The sequence below is a fragment of the Anser cygnoides genome, chromosome 1 (assembly GCF_040182565.1).
Source record: "Anser cygnoides isolate HZ-2024a breed goose chromosome 1, Taihu_goose_T2T_genome, whole genome shotgun sequence".
NCBI classification, from domain to species: domain Eukaryota; kingdom Metazoa; phylum Chordata; class Aves; order Anseriformes; family Anatidae; genus Anser; species Anser cygnoides.
This window is the reverse complement of record NC_089873.1, coordinates 14,287,180-14,306,889: the sequence shown is the minus strand read 5'-3', so window position 1 is coordinate 14,306,889 and position 19,710 is coordinate 14,287,180. Positions and strand designations below refer to the sequence as shown.

General features: G+C 45.0%; 2 protein-coding genes across 12 annotated transcripts in view; one reads left to right on the top strand and one right to left on the bottom strand.

Annotated features, from left to right (window-relative positions):
- The window catches only part of LOC125183312 (protein ALEX-like), a 150,112-nt gene that overhangs the window by 54,412 nt on the left and 75,990 nt on the right, over window positions 1-19,710 (top strand). For 3 of the 9 annotated variants that reach the window (XR_010827809.1, XR_010827779.1, XR_010827761.1), the window contains one exon: window positions 8,151-12,217. The exons of 5 other annotated variants lie outside the window; for them this stretch is intronic. The gene's annotated coding sequence lies outside the window, so the exon portion shown is untranslated. Of the gene's footprint in view, window positions 1-8,133; window positions 12,218-19,710 lie in introns of those variants that run through there. One more of the 9 variants, XR_010827767.1, reaches the window with a different exon arrangement.
- The window catches only part of LHFPL3 (LHFPL tetraspan subfamily member 3), a 263,261-nt gene continuing 243,574 nt past the window's right edge, over window positions 24-19,710 (bottom strand). The window contains exon 4 of one of the 3 annotated variants that reach the window (XM_048068469.2): window positions 24-2,558. Coding sequence is in view for 1 of the 3 variants with exons in the window: in XM_048068467.2 (XP_047924424.1) it covers window positions 2,530-2,558 (29 nt within the window). In the remaining 2 variants the exon portion in view is untranslated. The remainder of the gene's footprint in view (window positions 2,559-19,710) is intronic. The other 2 variants (XM_048068468.2, XM_048068467.2) reach the window with 2 other exon arrangements.

Sequence of the window (19,710 nt, the reverse complement as noted above, 5' to 3'; positions counted from 1 at the left end):
ATACTTTAAAGTAACAAAAATTATTGTTATTACTTTTTACAGAAAATCAGGTATTTCAACAGTTTTCTTTACAGTCTTTGTTGACTTAAAAAAAAATTACAGTTGACAAGTTACAATGGAGTGGAATGAGAAAGTAGTAACATTTTAAAAGGTAAAACATACTATTCATACTGAATCAACACTTAGTGATATACGTCCTTGTAAGTCTTTCCTTCTGTTTAGGTACAAATGGTACATTTTCACTGACCTGGCAGGGTTGCAAGGTCTTGTGATGACACTTTTTTGCAACATTTGTTTGTGTTTAGAAAGGACTTGTGCGTTACACAGTCACCATGATGCCAAACATAGTAGTCCATAACAAAATAATATACTACAGAGAAACCCTGTTTTGGTGATTTCTGTCGCAGCTAAAGTGCCACGACTGCAATAATTTGGGATAGACGTAAACCTAAAGACCAAAAGAAGTTGATGATACAATGGCACATCCAGATAGCAAAGCTTTTCATGGGGTGATAACGTGTGTGTTAACCAACAGGAGCCGTGAATGAAGACAGGTTTGCTGAGACACCATTCACAGGAACTCCTGGGTGCCCGGCTTTTTAGGATGTGTGTTTTCCAGCTGACACTGGTTGGGCTAAGCACAGATTTAAAAACCTGTTTGAAGTGGGACTTTAATGACTTCATGCATCCCCATGTGTAAATTACCTGGTTTTCCGCCCACTTCAGTTCAGTAGCAGGTGCTGGGAATACGCTTATGGTGGCTGATTGATTTGGGTGGGATTTTTTTTACCAGCTCTAATGCTGGTCCTGTAGAAGTCAAGGGAGTCTCCTACACACAGTTACAAGAACAGATTTAGATTAAAACAGTTTTATTTTAAATGCTACCCAGCTTCACATATACGTTTACTTGGCAGACATCCACATCAATGTTCAGTTTCTAAAACAAGTAGAGCCACAGTGGTACCTTGGTAATTAGATAAAAGAGTTGCCTAATTCCTTTATTTATTTATTGACAGTTTGCTTGAAGATAATTTTTCAACCAAAGATGAAATTTGTTTTCTGAGATTCACGCACCAAATCCTTGAATACTTTGTGTTGTGCAGTGAATAGTTAAAACCAGCTTTGACCCATGCTTTACTCATGTCCTCAGTGTATCATGGTATTTAGGATCAGCAATAACAATGAATGATTATTTTAGCCGTTTCCCTTGAAAGCCAGAAAATGATGTGACAGGCTTAAAAAATTTGCAGAAACTTGCACTGCAGTGTTTGTTTGGGGCTGGACTTGGCTGTGATGCACAGGAGGGGGCAGGAGAAGTGCTGGGATCTGCCCGGTCCTGTCCCAGGGGGAGATGTATGCCATGCAGGGTGCATTGGAGAGGAGCAGAGAGGGGGCTTCTGCCTCCCTCTTTCTCCCTGTGCCTGGTGCATCCAGGTCTGTCTCCATACCCTGTGTCTCACCCAAAGCTCAGTGGCTTTGGAAAGGAGGGGAGCTGCTGGGGAGCTGGCTGAGCCCAGGCTGAGCTCCTGTGTGAGCTGCTGGCAGCGTGCGTGCGCTCCTGCTCCCTTCAGTTACCTGTGGAGCTGAAGGCCAGAAGGGATCACTCGATCACCTAGCCCGAATGGCGTAGCAGAGGCCAGAGGTGTCCCTTAGTGGTTATGTGGCAGAACAAGGAAAAGAACAGAAATGCCCTCACAGCCAGCAGCTGCTTTAACACATTTAAGGGGTAAATTACTTTTTCCTATGAAAAAGAAATCAAGTGCTTTTGTTTTGTTGCTTTAAATGCAAACAATTCTATGTTGCTTGGGAAATTATAGTATCATGATATTCAGTCAGACATATCTTATAGTATATATGCTTCATAGAACTAGAATATAGGTCAGAAGTAATTTTCCAGTCTTAAGTTTGTTACAGACATAGATTAATTGGAACACATACGCAGTAAAAATTGAGAAGCTTTACAGTTTTAGTCAACGTATTATACACTGAAGTAAATGAGGTGCAGAAATATAGCATTAAAAGTTATGCTTTTTCCACTAGGAGATGGAAACATTCAGAGAGTCTATTTATAAATGTTAATTTAAGAGAGATGTCCTATCAACTTCTTGGCTACTGGGATAGGAATAGTCTGGAGTTAACTGCCTCTCTACTGTGAAAGGTTTTAAAGCTTTTTGCTTTCCGTCTGAATAAAAAAAATGACATTTACAAACCTCTTCAATGCATATATATTACATATGTTTATCTAGCAACAACTACACCCCTTTTAATTTATTCCCCAAATGTGACTTTTCATGCATGTCTTCTGGATGCTGTATTCAGCAACAGTTTCTAATGAGCTGGTGTGTAATCCATGATTGCATTTCTCTTCCGAAAATCACTTCCACGTCTGGCTGATCTATGTTTAGAAGGTAGCGCTTACCAATCAGGCATTTTGCTCTCGTCAGCGTTCTTCTCTCTCGGAGGCCCTTTCCCAAGCTTCTTCCCATTTAATGTTGATGTACAAAAGCTGTTATTCGGTTTGTTTTGTGCTCATTCTAGTGAGGATTGGCTTAGAAGGACTGTGCAAAACAGAGAGAAGAGAGAAGCTGGTTTACTGCCAGCAAACATAAAGCTGTTCATACTGTACTTGGCTCAGGCTGAGTGTCTGATCAATATTCAAATACACTTCGTTATTTGTATTTCCATATATCAGGGAAAACGGCAAGTTTAATCTTCAGCTATGACAATGATTTGTAATCTGGAATTCTTAAAAATCATCTTTCATCAGTGAATCAACATGTGAAGTCAAAATTATCAGATTGCTTCATTTAAAGTTTGAACAATATGAAAATAAAGATACAGTGCTTACAGGGCAGGAATCACATTCGCTGGAGGAATATCATGAATCAAGATACAATCCTGACGTTCCTGTTCCACGTCAATAATTTTTCACTCCCCTGAGCACACAATCCACACTTGTAAACAAGATAAAACAGTGTATGGTGATAAATTTCAAAGGAACAGACCCCAGTGAGGGCTGAGGTGTTTTCAAACCAATGCCTGCCATAAAAACTAAAGCTCCCCCATCCAGTTTCTCTGTACCATACACAGAGCTGTGTGTGCAGGACAGCCAGTGCTGGCTGTAGTTACACTGCGAGCAGGGTGAGGAAGGCTCCCCCAGCCTTGCTGGAGGTGACTGCCCATAAATCGGCACTGGAGGGGACAGCTCATGGGAACAGCAGTGTAATGAGAAGGTCTGTTTACAGGCACCCATGTACCTGTGCGTGCTCTCACCATCTTTTCTGTCCGGGCACTCAGCATGGGATGGTTGTGCTCTAACAACCTCTGCCAAGAACACGGGAGCTGTGCTGTTTTGCAGGTGCATGTACGTGTGCCAGCAAATGCAAAAATGTGACTACTCTGGGGCTTGGCTTTCACCAAAATGAGCTCTTCAGATCAAAATGAGCTCTGCAAATACACCGTTAGCTAAATTCTCCCGGATGGCTTGTGCCAAGCTATGCAGTCCTTCTGCAGGCAGCCTCCTCGTTGTCTCCTGTGGTCAGAGCTCCTGCAAGCCCACAGCCTGCGGGAGAGGATGACCACCTTCATCACAACCCTCATCGTAACACAGGGGCCTCTGTGGGACACTGCTGGGATTCAGGACTCGGGGAAATCACAATGTTTGTAAAAATAAAATAATAAGAAAGGATTTAACTCTGAAATGGCAATGAAATACGAGTTTCAGAACTAGAAACTCTTAAACACATTAGAGACAAATGTTTTATTCTCTCTGAAGTTATATAGACCAGCCATCTTCTCCCATCCCCACCAATTCCTTGGATTTCTTGGCCTGCTCCCAATTCTACCACAGACACCGGGGAGCATTAAGCCCCGGAGCAAGGCTTTGGTGATGCCATGGACCTGGGAATCCAATGGTGGCTAACCCAGAGGCGTCCTGCTTCGGGCCCTGGGCACCTGCTTCCCCCATCAACTTCCAACAAATTGATGTTTTTCAAGCAAAGTTGGTTTTGGCAGGAAAATTCTGACTCGTTATAGCCCACACGTGCTCAGCAATTATCTGTAGTCCAGATGTATTTCACAAAGAAAACATTTTTAATTGATACTGCTGACACTAGAAACTAGGAAATAAATTATCCGAGAAGCACAAGCTGAGCTTAAGGAGGGCCCTGCCGAAGATGAATGGATCTGTTTTCCTTTTGTCAGAAAATGAATATGCAATATAGTGTTCACTGTGGTAAAAACATTCTTATGAAGTGAATATATAATGGGACCAAAAATTTCCAGTTTTGAAAGAAAAAACACCATTGATAGCTCCAGGAGTTTCCTTTGTCCCTTTAAAACGTGGCAAAAAGGAAGGACAAAGAATGAATGAGAAATGCACATATTTGTGATAAATAAAATGTATTAAAATAGCCTAAGTTGGGAATTTCAGTGTATTTTACTAATATGGTTATTAATGTAATTAGTAGGGTAATTATTAATATAGTCAAGTAGCACAGCTAAATATAAGAAAAAGAAAGTACCTGAACCTCTAACCTATTTATTTGCTGAGTGAGGGATCGTTTTTTGAGACTTTCAAACAGCACGCCTGTGTTATTCAAATCCTTAAGAGTGCTCATTGGATTTCCAGCAGTGTTTGAGTTGTAACAGTACTGGGGTTGCTCAAACCTTTATTAGTTCTTTTGACCAATTTTGTGCACAGGTGTTATAGACATGGAAATGAAGGTTAATAAATACCAGAGGTGCCTCGCTGATAAGGCAGAAATAAGTCATTCACATCCAGCTTCCCTCAGTCTGGTTTGTATCACATCATAGGCTCTTGACTTCTTGAAGTTTCTTTTTTTTAGAGCTACTCACAAGCCTTTTCTAGCGCTGTTGCCTAGAAATCAGTTAATGGAAGCAGTCTTTGTGAAAGCCGTAATGCCCAAACCACCTAGGTACTATGCTGTTAAATTCTCTATTTAAAGTCTTGGAAGGCTGCCTGTGAGGCTGACAACCTGACAATGCATTTTTTATTCGTGTTTGAGCCATTCAATTAGGGAAGTCACTTCTGTTGATGGCTGGGGTGCAGTCACCTTGTGAAAGATTTACAGCATTTTAATGTTTATGTACATTTTCAGAGAGGCCACCAATATGTCTTTGTTTTGAAGATAAAAACACATACTAAGATTTCAAAGTTGTTTCCTGCCAAGGTATAAAACACCTGCTGAGTTTCAGGTAGTCCCCTACATGCTGTTACTGTAAAGGCAGTTAGATGGATAGCAAATACACAGAGAAAGGCACAACTTCCAGGTCTGAATGTATTTTCTCTCCAACAGACTTAACACTTTATCCCACTAATTGTCACCAGACATATTTGTACAATCTTCTTTGCTGATTGTTTGACTGGTAGTCTAGAAAATAACACCCTTCCAAGAGCTAATCTTATATTGCTGGCTCCAAACACACACAATTGCTGCGGTTGCCTGAGCTAAAGAGCAACTGGCATTCATGGTCACACCAAAACCAGTGCTGTTCCAAAATCACACCAGCTGTCAGGAGCCCATGGGTGATGAAGCACCAGAGTTCGGCTCCCAGCATCTCCCCTGTATTCCTCTAACCTAGGGAGCAGCATTATAGCTCTGGAAGACTGGCACCGTGTTTGGTGCGTGGCAGGAAATGAAGGAGGAGAGAAACATTGCTGTTGAAGGTCTGCAGCTGAAAATAAATATGCTGAGGCACCCTGGATGAAACAGCTGCCCAGGCAGTAGGCCAACGAAAAGGGGTTTTAATGAGGTGCTTCGAGTTCCTGCCTTTCTGCTTGTGATCTGGGTCAGCTCCTTGTAACCACAGGTAGGTGGTTTTGTTGTTCACATCACGGTTGGTGCAATGCTAAGCATGTTAAAACTCCACTTGTAGCTACTGCACTCCAAAATTCAAACAGCAATGTGCAGTCAGGTCCTGGGCAACAGCCAGATGTGTATAATTAAAAGGCATGACAGGCAGGCAGATGCCCAGCAGCAGGGGGCAGATGGTGTTCTGCCTCCTCTCCTTTCTTTGAAGATATTCCCTTTAAAGCACGTAACAAAAACTATTTGGGTTGCCTGAGAGAAAGATTTTGTTTTCCTTGTGATGAGAGAGGAATAGGGGGTTCTTTAAATGAGTGTTCTCCTTTGCTTACCTGCTGCGGGTGCCTTTTCCTGCCTGATGCATCCTTTGCCCTGGCCTTTTTGGGTGTTGTTATGTATTCACAGAATCACAGAATCATTAAGGTTGGAAAATCCCTCCAAGATCACCTGGTCCGACCACCCCCCTACCACCAATGTCACCCACTAAACCCTGTCCCTAAGCACCACGTCCAACCTCTCCTTGAACACCCCCAGGGACGGTGACTCCACCACCTCCCTGGGCAACCCGTCCCAGTGCCTGACTGCTCTTTCTGAGAAGAAATGTCTCCTCATTTCCAGCCTGAACCTCCCCTGGCACAATGCCCTGACAGCCACCCTGGGACAAATATCATGCTCTCAGTAAACAGGCAGGCAGCATCTCAGGTCCTCTCTTAACACATAAGAGTCCTGGTGATCAAAGCTGAAACCCTAGCATGTGTTTTTGGAGATGCTTCCCATAGACAGTCCTGGAAGTAGCTGTGTGGTCAAGAGATGAGCGAGCCGTGCCTACTGCTGCACTGCAATGTAGACAGAGAAAGGAAGGATCGAGTCTCCCCTGTTGAAACGGAAGGAAGAACAGACACAAATTCCTGATCTATTTTGCTAGCAGCTCCCTTCCTGGTGTTTTACCATTCAGCATCTTCGAACAAAATGTGATAAATGAGCTGTCCACACCGGAGCTACCTGAGCATGTTTCCTCCTCACCTTGGCAAGCCAGCAGGCAGAAGCTGGCAGCTGCGGCTCTGCAGCCCCTCACAGTGCCTGGGAGCACAGGGGTAATGAGACTGTGAGAGCACACAGCAAACCTCGAGGAGTTGCTAAAAGTTTTACAAAACTTTGGGATTGAAAGTGGGATGTTTTTGTCCATGCAGCTTAAGAGAAGCTCATCTGGACAGAAGGGCATGTGAGCTGGCTCTTCTGCTGAAGCACTTCCTGGCAATAAAATAGAACCAAATAGCATAAATAATATCAAGTTTTTTTTTAACCTATTCAGCATGCAAACCCCGTGAAACCAGATCTGAGAGGGATGATAGAGCCTATTTGACCTGCTGGATGGTATCTTGTGCATCTTGTTAGTGGCAGCAGCTGAACTCCAGGGACACAGGCTGTAGGAAATGCTTGTTTCCAGGGCTGTACAAAATGGTGGGAGCACTCAAGAATTTTCTAAACATCCAGTGAAAGGATGCCCAAGCTGTTTTGCACACAGAAGGCTCAGTTCATGGCTGCACACGGGCATTTCTAGTATCTGAGAGGACTATTTCAGGGTCACAAGGAAGCTAATGGTTGGAATTAACCACTGACCACAAGAATACCATCTTAGTAGACACTCTTTTCCGACAAGAGACAGAAAAATGGCTGAAGGATCCAGACAGAACAATTTTGCCAACCTACTGGTATCCGTGTACTACTTACAGGCATAAACAACTCATGTACTGTCAGTCACAAGAATAAACCCAGAGCATTGCAGGCAAACTGCAGACCTCAGGCCGCCCTCCTTGCGCCCTCGGTGCTCCGACTGACTGCCCTGCTGGTCACATCCTGCCCTTCCCTGCCAGACCCTGGCCACTTCTTGTAGTTTTAAAATCCAATCTCTTCTTACATTTTTTTTTTCTTTTCCTTTTCTTGTTGCTGTATGTAAAGGCTGACACAGGGCAGGAGGAAAAGTCTGTCAGTTCAGAGAGGCTGGTTGCAGCCAGTGTGCTATGGGGGGGGAGAAGAGTGGCACAACAGGGATACATTATTTTCTGAGTTGTTTTCTTTTATTTCTCCAGGCAGAGTGTGTTTTGAAGCTGTTATGACAATAAGAAAAGGTCTCCAGAGAAAATTGTAGTTATTAAAACAAATTAATTAAAAAAATAAAAGGATCAAGCAATTAAGTCTGATGACCTTGTGCCAGCGTATGAAAGGAGAGATATATTGGGAAATTAGGTCTGGAGCCAGGGTGCAACATGACAGTTTCCCTCTTTGTTTTCTTGGTTTCTTCAAGTGCATTTTCTTCTCCAGATGAAAACTTTGAGGAAGGTGTGGAGCTTTTTTGGGAGTAGAGAGGAGATAGAAGACGAGCTTGGAGATGCATCGCACATAACATCAGCTCTCCAGGAGTCAGGCATCGAGTATGAGGCTCTGGGCAGGGACAGGAGACTCATTTCATCCAGGGATGGTTCCTAGTACAAGTGAGCACCCGTTGGCTCCTGCAGGACTGTAGACACTGAAGGACACTGGAGACCCGAGTCTGAGATGGACAGAGTGAGATGTGTGAATCCTGGACAATGGGATTTATAATTGTCCTGCACAGAGCGATTAACAGCATGAATAGGAACATAAAGAGAGAAGCTACTGCCCACACAGAGAGATGATCTTCAGCCTGAAATATCAAAATATTAGGCTGTTGTGGATTAGTTGCTTGTAGCAGGTTGACAGAGAGCTTGTTGAGCACAGCTTGAGGGCTGGTAATTTTAGTCCTGTTACTTATCAAGCAACTGCACGCCCCAACTGCCTTTATGGAGGGGTGAATGGCTTTACAGGAGGTGAGTCTGAAGCTTCAGCTCCATCCGAGGAGGGCTGAACACCCAGGAAGATGAGATCCACAGCATACAGGCTGGTGTGCCTGGTGCAGGGATGCAAGGAGCCAGCCAACCTGCTGGGAAGCGTGAGCCAAGCTGCGTATCACAGCCAGCTCAGCTGCTCTTGTCAGCGAGATCTTACACCAGGGGCAGGTGCATTGTGACTACAAATGTTGAGAACTGGGGCTAGAGCAGCTTCAAGAAGGCACCTCATCACAGCCTGACAATTTTCCTTCAACAGGATCCTCCTTCAAATGCACCTAAATATAACCAGATGGCAGTGACAGGCTCTGAAACCCCGAATCTGGGCTGGCTTCAAGCTCCCCCTGCCACCCTGCCTAGTGCATGGCTTGGGTGGCCTTCTGGTTTGAATGTGGCTCCAAGAATATAGCATATGCGTGTGCATTGGTGAGAAAGGCAGGAGGAGAGTGACAAGCAGAGGGAAGAGAGACCTATCCACGGGTAGGGTAAAGTCATAGCTGTCATCCTGTCATCTGTCAGCAACAGCCTGTGCTGATGGGAGCGGGGCTGCCTTGGGCGACAGCTCCACTGCCTTGCTACCAGCAGCTCTTGGGTTCCTCAGCTGGACGGCTTGGTGCCAGCACCACGGGACCTTCTGAGCCACCACAACTGCTCCTGTGCCACACAGAGCGTGCTGAACAAGGGAGGAGGCTGTGCCTCTGCTTGAGGAGGGCACCGAGACACTGCCATGTAGTGACCAGATCCAGCGGATCAGCGGGGAGCATTTTCTTCCATTTCAATATTTGCTCTGTGCCTATCGAGAAAAAGAAGATTTTTCATCACAGTGAATAAACAGAGCAAAAAGCCTCCCATTCTTTCTCCAAAAGAGCTTTCTTTTACTGCGGAACAGAAATTCAGGAGGCATCAGAGAGCTGCTCCTTCCTGCGGTGGTTCCCTTCCAGAAGGCTCATCAATTTGTCTTTTGTACTTGCTGGTGTTTCTGGGGCGTTTGGGATGGCAGTCACGTCTCAAGACAGGTTTGCTGGCATGGGGGATCTAGTATGTTGTTAGAAGGACTGGAGAGAGGCTGAAATGCCTTCATCAATAACGTCTTTTACGTGAAGTAGCTTCCTGCTCCGCGGAGTTGTAGGCTCAAGTCAAGCAGAATCAGTTCCTTGTTGTTCATCTATTTTTATTTCCTCCGTGTGCTTTGCTGAAGTCTTTCTTTACCCAGATGGTCAAATAAATTGCTGTCACTGAACAGTAGTCCCCGAACTGTGATTCCCAAACCCTTCCTGTTCCTTAGCTGTTGAATGAGGAAATGTTTTACTTCCTTCATATTCCACACATTTGCTGGCATTGCTTTTTAATTTCTTTCTTGGAACCCAGAGGATCTGTAGGTATTTTTGTTTGTTTCATGAGCCTTCAGGCTGCGTGATCAGACTGCTCAGAAAGCTCTGCATCATCTTTATTTAAAAACTATTAGGAACTTTGATCTCTACTTGTTTCCTGACAGCCCTGCTGAGGACAAGGCCGTGTCGGTGTAGGCACCCAGACAGAGTCCTGAGCAGAAAGGCCAGAAAATGTTTGGATTGTCAGCTTATATTTTTATGTTTTCTTCATTTTGTTAATAATAACAGTTTTATATCTAGTGTTACTAGCTTTGTATCCTCCAGGAGCTTTCTGGTGCTGTTCTGCATGATGTTAGAAGCTGACATCGGCGTACCTTTGGTCTGGGAAAACAAATCTTGCTGACATTGATGCAAAGCACTACTTTTCTACTTTTGGCTAAGTAGTCAGAAAGAAGCCAAAAACTATCCTGGGGTGCCAAGGACTGTCAGCAAGGCTGAGCTGGGGGAGAGCCAGTCACCAGCTCCCATGCGTTGCTCAGGCTCTGTGTTGGTTTGAGCCTGCCCGTGTGTGCGGCGGGGGAGAGGAGTTCGGCCCAGGGAGAGAGCCAGGATGCTGGAGAAGAGCCATGAAGCTGCCAGCCAGGATCTCTGAACAAGGAAACCACTACGATGTGGCTCATTTTGCTGTGGTGAAAGAAACGGAGGTTGGCTCTTTTTTTTCAAGAGATTGGATTTCTCCAGACAATTTCCTGATCCATGTAATGAGTTTTTCCTCCCAGCAGAAAGAAGCAGGGCCATGACAATTTTCTGGCCATTCTTCCATGCTAAAAGGAAATTTTCCGTGAATCAAACTTCCTGAAATGATTCGCTGATTTTCAAATGCTGTACTTCATTAAAACAACTCGAAGAAATTTGGTTTCAGTATCTCAGAAAACATAGTAAAAATATCAGTGCTAGCAAATCTTAAATGCTGCAGAACAATAAAAGCTTTTAAACTGTCTTTTCTTTGTGTCAAATTCATCTCCCTCTTATTTGGCTAGCGTCCAAACTGCGTGGCCTGGGAGGACTATGCAAACCCGACCCAATCTGGGCAGGATTTGTGCTGCAGCCCCTGGCCAGCACGGGCAGGAAGGGAACACGGTGGCTGTGTTATCAGGGGCCGTCCCTGCCCTAACACCAGCTCTCTTTGTTTCGTCTCCTGATGCTTATCAACTGCTGGGATGGATGTTTCAGTGAGGATGAATGTTTTGGCGAATGCTTATTCATTTTGAAGCATTAAGAGTTCATCTGCTTCTGCCTGGTGCTGGGAGAGCCTCTGACTGCAGTCAAGATTTACATGAAACAAATAAGCGAGGCCTGACCATCAAGGGACTGCATTCCCATGAGGAGTCATCACTACTCACAGCCTTCCCCAAAGCTTGCCCAAGAAAACTCCTGCCTATTGCAGTGGAGAAAATAAACACTGAAATGTCGCAATGTGGGGGGAAAAGCACAGATGACCATGGGTGGGTGCTGGGCTGGAGGTGAAGGAGAAGGGTTCCACAGCCCCAGGGCTTCCTCCTGAGCACCTCAGGGCTGGGGCTCACTGACCCAAGGCTGCAGAAACCTGGGCTCTCCATCCAAACCCGCTAATGAGCTGCCAGCATCGATCCCCTTCTAGCCTCTGCGAGACGCAGTTGCCAAGTTACGTGCTTGTGGGAACAGAACGATAACGATCTGGGGAAGCTTTAGTCTGAGGCTTCAAAACTGCAGCTTAATGATTAGCTAATGGCTTACCTGAGCATGGAGATGTTAATTAGCTATCTATATACTCTCTGGGTAAATTGGAAATATCTGGTGCCACGCATAAAACCAATCATAATTTCCAAAGCTATGAAATTACACGTAAAACTCCTCCTTACTAGAAAATACCCTAAAGGACTCCCCATGGGGTTCAGTGAAATTTAGCTGGGTTTAGGAGATGGCCAACACCACAGTCTAAAGAGAGGGAGAGGCTTTTGGTGACCACCATCCGTCACGGAGAGCTGTTTGGCAGGCAGCAAGGAGCATGTGGACCTCTCATGGTCCCGAGGGAGCTCATGACAGCATCCCTTCAGTCATCTTCCCTTTCGCACTGCCCTGCAGGATTGCTGCAGAACTGATGTGCACAGGCTTTGGACAATATATCAGGGTTTATGACTGCTATTATTTTATATTACTCCCTTAAACACTTTTTTTCTGAGTTGCTTTAGGAGTGTTAAGTGTATTCTTGCAAAAGAAAAAGAGGAGATTCCCTCCCCAAAGCGCTTTCAGCACAGAGGGAGGGCAGTGTGCAGCAGTGCAGAGCCAGAAATCCTTCACAGAGAAAGGAGAGGAGGACTCACAGCCGAAGAGCGTGCAGGAGGGCAGCCTGCTTTGCAGTGACCCTGAATCACAGCTGTGGCAGCGCACAGGCTGTGCTCCTTCTCCTTTGGCTCAGAAGCAGGGAGGTGACAACTCAGCACATCCAGCAAGCTCTGCAGTTTTAGGCACGTGAGGCTTAGCGAGACGTGGAGTGGAGGTGGCTATGGAAAGAGCATCATTCCTAGAGCTGCCTTTCTCCTTCCCCTGGGAGCTGGTTGTTGGAGGGAACTGTGGTGCACCTCGCAGCTGGTAAAGGGCGGCTCTACCTACGAGCTTCTGCTCTCCCATGGAGGCTTCTCTAACCCTCAGACGGGGCATCCCACACACACGTGGTGGTGTAAATAACTCACCTTATTCCCTCCTCTGAGGTTATACCTCATACAGCATAGGCTTGGCTCTAGGGAAATCTTGGTGGCTTCTTTCCCTCTTCCTCCCTATGCCTGATTCCCACATGCACCTGGACAATTTTCCATGATTTTGGTCTTTCCCACCAAGGACTGTAAGATAATTTTCAAATGTCACTTACCTTTCTAAATAAGGATGTGGTTGCCATTGTAATATCAAAAGACAGCGGGGAGGTCTCAAAAAGCCACCAGCCTAACTGGAAAAAGTAATGTGGAGTGGAAAAAACACACCCCACAACCTCAAACCAACACCTAGTTTGGATTCCTTAAAGCTCATTGATCAGTCACCCTTCCTCAAAGATAATAATAGTTCAGCACAACCCATTAGATAAAGATGACACTCAGAAACGATAGATTTGCTCAGAAATGAAAGTAATCAGTAAAAGAGGGGGGGATTTAGGGCAAAGAAAAAATGAGTCTGGCCTGTGCTGTTGCATCCTCAGCTGCAGGTCCCAAGGAGCTGTGAAATGGTGTTGAGTCCTCAGTACAGGTGCTACTGTATTATCCTGCTGTGTAGCTCCCATAAAGAATTTGTGAAGGCTTTCTGCCCCGAATAAATGTTTTTTTTGGTCCAACATTCCCTCTCATTTTCCCCCATCTGGGTATGGCTCTGTGCTGAGTGCTGTGGGCCAGGTGAGCAGTGGTGGTACCAGGGACCTCTGCTGCTCGGGGACCTGTCCTTTGGCACTGCCGAGATTATTCTGTGCCAACTTCCCAGTGCAGGTGCTTCCTGCATCAGGAATCTGGTCTCCACCAGGACACCTCACTGGTGCTTAAATCCTAATGATGGATTTCTGCTCTGGAGTGACGGCTAGCGTTGTGCGGCTGGGTTAATACATGTCAGCTGTCATCGTCCTTGTCAGCTGCTGCCGTCTGCGAGCAGCGGGTGAGTAAATGAATGTGATGATCTGCGATGATGAATATCCCAGAGAGGGCAGGGATTAAATATTTCATCGCTTCAGACACTGAAACTTCTCCTCGTTTGGAATCCTTTTCTTACGTCCTCTAAGATCACCCTGGCCCCAGAGAAGAACAAAGGCTGTGTGGGTCTCCTGAGCTTCAACCATGGTTGCAGTCAGCTGAGTGTGGTTGTCTCAAGGTGTTTCCCAAAGTGACGGGTCACCCAGCCCTGGAGACGGGCTTGGTGTTTGGCCCTATGACCCCTGCAGCACCTTGTATCCCTCCTCCTTCTCTGAAGTGTCTCTCAAAACCCACCACTAGCAAATTATCACATTATTGATTGCTTGGGAGACAGAAAAAAAATGCAATTATTCAGATTTTCAGTCTCCCAGGCTTTCCTGGTGTTGCCCACAGGAACGTTATATTAAAGGGATTTTCAGTGCAAAATACCAATTTGTTGAGAATGAAGCTTTCTCGGGTGCTTTTCTTTAATCACATCAAAAACGTTATTCTGGGGGGATGTCAAAAATGAAAGGAAACGCTCTGATAAACAAGGTCTTGGCTACTTTGGGAACTAGCTCTTTTCCCCTATCTATAGAACAAAATAAAAATGAAAACATCTTTTTTGTTCCATGCCAGATGAGAGAGGAGAGCCCTCCTGTCATTGCTCATGAGATGAAGTCCTTGTTTTCCAGAAAGCCTTAATGAGACACAAACCTTCACAAACCAGGGAGACGTACAAACAGGAGCTGAAAACTCTGATTTATTTCTTATTTACCTCATGTTTCTTGAGGGCAAAGGGTTTTCTTTGCAATTACGAGGAATAGAAGGGTGGTTTTTTTTTTGAAAGCTGACATTCAAGTGCAAGATGAGATCCAAAGGTGGAACGTGAAAAAAATACCTTGAGCAGTCGTGACATTTCTAAACTTGTAGGTAACTGCACAGTCATTTCCTCTTCAACCTTTCCTCCTCTTTATATAAGCTCATCTCCTTCCTTTGCTGTGCTTTTTTATCTGGACAACAAACAAGCAGTATTTTCCATATGGGCACATTCCTATATGTCTGTGGTGCCACTGACTCTGGTATTTGAGGACTCGGCTAGACCTCAGCAGAGGAGGGGTACTATGGACTTGCAGGTGGATCTTGCTGCTTCCCCATTATGTAAAACACCAAAATCAGTATTCATCTGTGCATTGCAAAGTAGCAGTATTTTTTTTCCCAAGCAGGGAAAGTATAGTTTGTGCTGTCTTATATAAAAATAGCAAATCTTATGAGAAGCTTTTCCCTCAGGCCCCACGGAAGAGAATTGGTTCCTTAATAACAGACCAATGTGTTTTAATTGCTTACTGTAGACTATTACCCTTTAAATTTAGCTGAAAATGTGACACCAGCAAAAGAAACTTCTTTTCTGTTTTGCTTCCTTCTACTTTTGAACTGTCAAATAACTTCAACATGTAAGGATAAAACATGACGGATGACTCAAATATGTGACAGGTCATAAAATATTGATTCTTAATGTTATCTCCTAATGAAACACGTCACTGTGGGTACATCTTCTTTAATTAGGATTCCTGAATTCTGATTATTATGAACCTGCTTTAGGCAGCAGTCTGGAATTAAGAAGTGTTGGGTTTGGTTCCAGGGAATTGGAAAGCTGTAAATAAGGACTCAGTTTTGCTTTTCTTAAACCAGTACTTCAAATCTAGACTCCCAGCCATATTTTTCTGTTACAGTTTGTCTTCTGTAAACCCTTCTGGACCTTTTTGGTCCTTTTGGAATCAGTAGAGTCAACCCAACTCTTAGGACCATCTGATAATAAGAAACACTGTAGCTCTATCAAGGATCCCCTCCGGGACTTTCTCCCTAAGATAAGTACCTTCTCTTGATTATGTAAGAAATATATAAATCATAGTTGCTAGAATATTTTTCAGGGCTTTGGAATTTCCCTGATAAACCTTATGATTTTCAGGCTTTTTAGATTATTTTCTTTCAGCAAAGATTCAGAGTGGTCTTTCTCCTCTGTTCCTCCATGAAAAGAGGGTCTTTCAGGCCAAATGAAGGCTATGTTTGTTGGCTAGACCTCAGTACGTAAAATGTTGGGGCAGCTAAAAAGAGATGCTGCCCTACTTGAACCTGCCTTTAAGCAAAATTCTGGAAAATGATATTCAAAATAAGATTCCTAATCTCTTTTTGAGCAGGTTTTGTGCAAGTCTGGGGGCCAGAAAAAAATGCAGTGCTTGTGCAGTGAAGTGGCAGCAGCTGCTTGTCTCCTGACCTGAGCCTGCACAAGAAGACCCGTGTCACATCTGCACTTCTAAGCTCTTCACAGCTCATAACTGAGAACTTCTGACAGGAAAGTTAACATCATCCCTCCTAAAAGGAAGCCTTTATAACACAGTGAGCACCCTTTCTAACAGCACAACCATGTGCTTTTAATGCAAATTATCCAGGGTCATAAGATCCCGAATGCAAGGACCTGCTGGGGACTGGCAGACATTCAGCTCTGAAAAAAGAAGTCTTGGAGTCCGCCATGGTCTTTGCTGCTGTTGAGGAGGAGATTCCTGCTCTTCACAATCCCACATCTGGGAAACCCACCAGACCATGGAGGCTGAACTGGAGCCCTGCTCCAGGCGGGATGGATGGTGCAGAAAAGCACGGAGTGACAAGGAAATGCACTTTAGGCTGCTTTACTGGAAGCTGAAGGACATATCTCCTGTGTGACTTGGGAGGGACATTCATGATGTACCAAGAAACTATTCTCAGGGCAGATCCAACCCTAGGAGTGATGGAACTGTGGAATAGCACGTGCAAGGCAGTGCTGACATGGCCAGGGTTGGCAGCAGGACTCACACACAGCTTTGCAGCTGGGCTTCTTCTGGGCATCATTTGCCACATCTGGGTGATTTTGATGGTGCAGCTAGATATTGTGGGTATGTATCTGTGGTTTTATGTCATCCTTGTGTAGCCAGAGAATCACAGAATCATAGAATCATAGAATATCCCGAGTTGGAAGGGACCCATAAGGATCATCAAGCCCAACTCCTGGCACCGCACAGGTCTGCCCAAAAGTTCAGACCATGTGACTAAGTGCACAGTCCAACCTCCTCTTAAACTCAGACAGGTTTGGTGCAGTGACTGCTTCACTGGGGAGCCTGTTCCAGTGTGCAACCACCCTTTCGGTGAAGAACCTCTTCCTGATGTCTAGCCTAAACTTCCCCTGCCTCAGCTTAACACCGTTCCCGTGGGTCCTGTCACTGGTGATAACGGAGAACAGGTCACCTGCCTCTCCACTCCCCCTCGCGAGGAAGTTGTAGACTGCGATGAGGTCCCCCCTCAGCCTCCTCTTCTCCAGGCTGAACAGGCCCAGTGACCTCAGCCGCTCCTCATATGTCTTCCCCTCTAGGCCCTTCACCATCTTTGTCGCCCTCCTCTGCACACTCTCCAACAGTTTAATGTCCTTTTTGTACTGTGGTGCCCAGAACTGCACACAGTACTCGAGGTGAGGCAGCACCAGCGCAGAGTAGAGCGGGACAATCACTTCCCTCGACTGACTAGCGATGCCGTGCTTGATGCACCCCAGGATACGGTTGGCCTTACTGGCTGCCAGGGCACACTGTTGGCTCATATTCAGCTTGCTGTCAACCACAACCCCAGATCCCTCTCTGCGGGGCTGCTCTCCAGCGTCTCATCGCACAGTATAGGCAGGGTTGCCCCGTCCCAGGTGCAGGACCCGGCACTTGCTTTTGTTAAACTTCATGTGGTTGGTGATCGCCCAGCTCTCCAACTGACAGAACTGACATTTTCACAGTACTTCACCTGGGAATTAAAACAGGGAGAGAAGACCAGGCCTTGTATCTCATCAGCCCCACCAATGATGGGTGGAAAGAAAAGAGGCTATTGAAAGGGTAAAAGAAATGTTAGATAAACTGTCTGATGATGCATGTGTGTGCTTGGAAGGTTATCTATTTTCCATTTACATAAGCCAGTCTACTAAGTGACTTGAACCATCTCTTCAAGTCTTGTCTCTGGTGTTCACCAGGGGGGCTACAATATGAGAAGTGTTTGCACAGCATTTAGGAAACACTGTTCAGATAAACTGCTGTGAAAATAAATGCAAAACTTGTTGGTAAAGCATATTCTTAAAGTGGTTATCAGTAGTTTGCTCTCTGGCTGAAAGACTGCATTTGTTAGTTTCATGCAAGCCCATCTTAGGTTTGATATGGTTAAAATATTTTCATTAACCACTTGGATAATGGAATAGTGGATCTCCTCTTCCATTTGCAGGCTGTGGTTATCTAAGAAGGGCTGCCAGTGTGTTGTAGGACAGAATTAGTATCTAACATTCAAAATGAATTAGAGAAATGGCCTAAAAAATAGGACACAGGTCAATAATGATATGTGCATGGGCAGAAGAAGGAATGGTAGAAAATATAAGGTAGGGATCAACTGACTGCGTGAGTCCATGGCGGTCTTCTGTTGTGAAAAGAGGCAAACACCCTACCAGGCTGTGTAAGCAGGAGTATCAGCTGCAAGATGTTCAAAGTGGCTCTACCAGGATGCTCAGCGAGGCCTCGGCTGTACAGTTGCCTTTTGGGCACTGTCCCTGTCTTACACCCGCTGACCCCATGGAAGATGTGACAGCCCCTTGGGGACGCTGGACCACTGAGGCTGTTTGTAAGCCACGTGACAAGTGGGGACTCGAGGAGATGCCGTTTGCAGTTTTCCCAGCTGGAGGAACTATCTTTCATTGGGGCATCATGCTTTCTCCCCAGATAGCTTACAGCGAGGGCATTTCCACTGCACAGGGTAAGAAAGATTCCCCAGCCCTCATTTCTGTGCCAACTGTACTGTCTATTTTTAACGGCAGGCTCCCATTAGCATTTGTTTGCTAAAAATAAACATATTTCAAATACAATTCATTATAAAGCATGTTAGGGTAAAGGCAATTTATGCTTCAGCCAGGAAGAAGTATTTTTAAGAGACAAATTGACTCATGCATATATCTGTGGCTTGCTCTCGGTGCATGTGGTGCCAGCTGAGATGATGCTCTGACTTCAGCAGATTGATGGGATGGGTCACAAAATTCAGGAAGCTGTTGAAGAGCTCGGTGCAACATCCTCCTCTAACTCAATTTAAACCATGACCATAATTACATAAGAGAAAAACAAAAAAGGGATGAGGCAGGTGGATGGGTAGAAACATTCCTCCCTTACAGCTGCATCACAGCACAATTTTAACAAATGGGTGGATGAGTGTTGGTTTTCTTTTTTTTTTTTTTTTTTTGGGGGGGGGGGGGGAGAGAGGGGAGAGGGTGTTTTTATTATATTGAACATAATGGCTTCCTACAACCTCTAGTCTCCACATCGCTGCTCCTCGCTTGCAGAACAAGGGGATATTACAAGGGTGCAATTTTGAATCAGAAAAATGCCAATGCATAAGGATTTTGAAGTGGGTTTAGATGACCTGCTGAGCCAGGAGTTGCAGCTGGAAGGTAACGTCTGGTGGACCTGACCTTCATGAATTGCCTAGCCTCCTTTTGATCAAAAATAAAATAAATAAATAAATAAATAAATAAAAATCCAGTCTTCCAAAGTCTTCCAAAGGCTTTAGTGGAATTAAAGCATTTTAAGCAAAACTTGCTATTGCTGATGGCACTTTTAGCAGGAGGATTTATAGGGCATGTAGAGAATCACTGCTCTGAACTGAGATTCATGAGTAGGAACTGAACCCAAGCCTCACACACCCCTCTTAAGTGCCCCTCTCTCCTCCCTGTTATAATTCACAACTAAAATAACATTCCATAAATTGCTCACAAACCATCAAAAGATAACAACAATTCTGAGTCTTCAGGATGTTTGGGGATAAAAGCAAAGCTTTCATTTACAGCTGGTGCTAATGAGCAGGATGCATGGGTCCTGAAAAATCGGGCTGGTCCGATTTTACCCACTAGAGGGGAGTGCTGTACCTAAAGTTACCAGCTCCCTCACAGATAGTGAGGGAA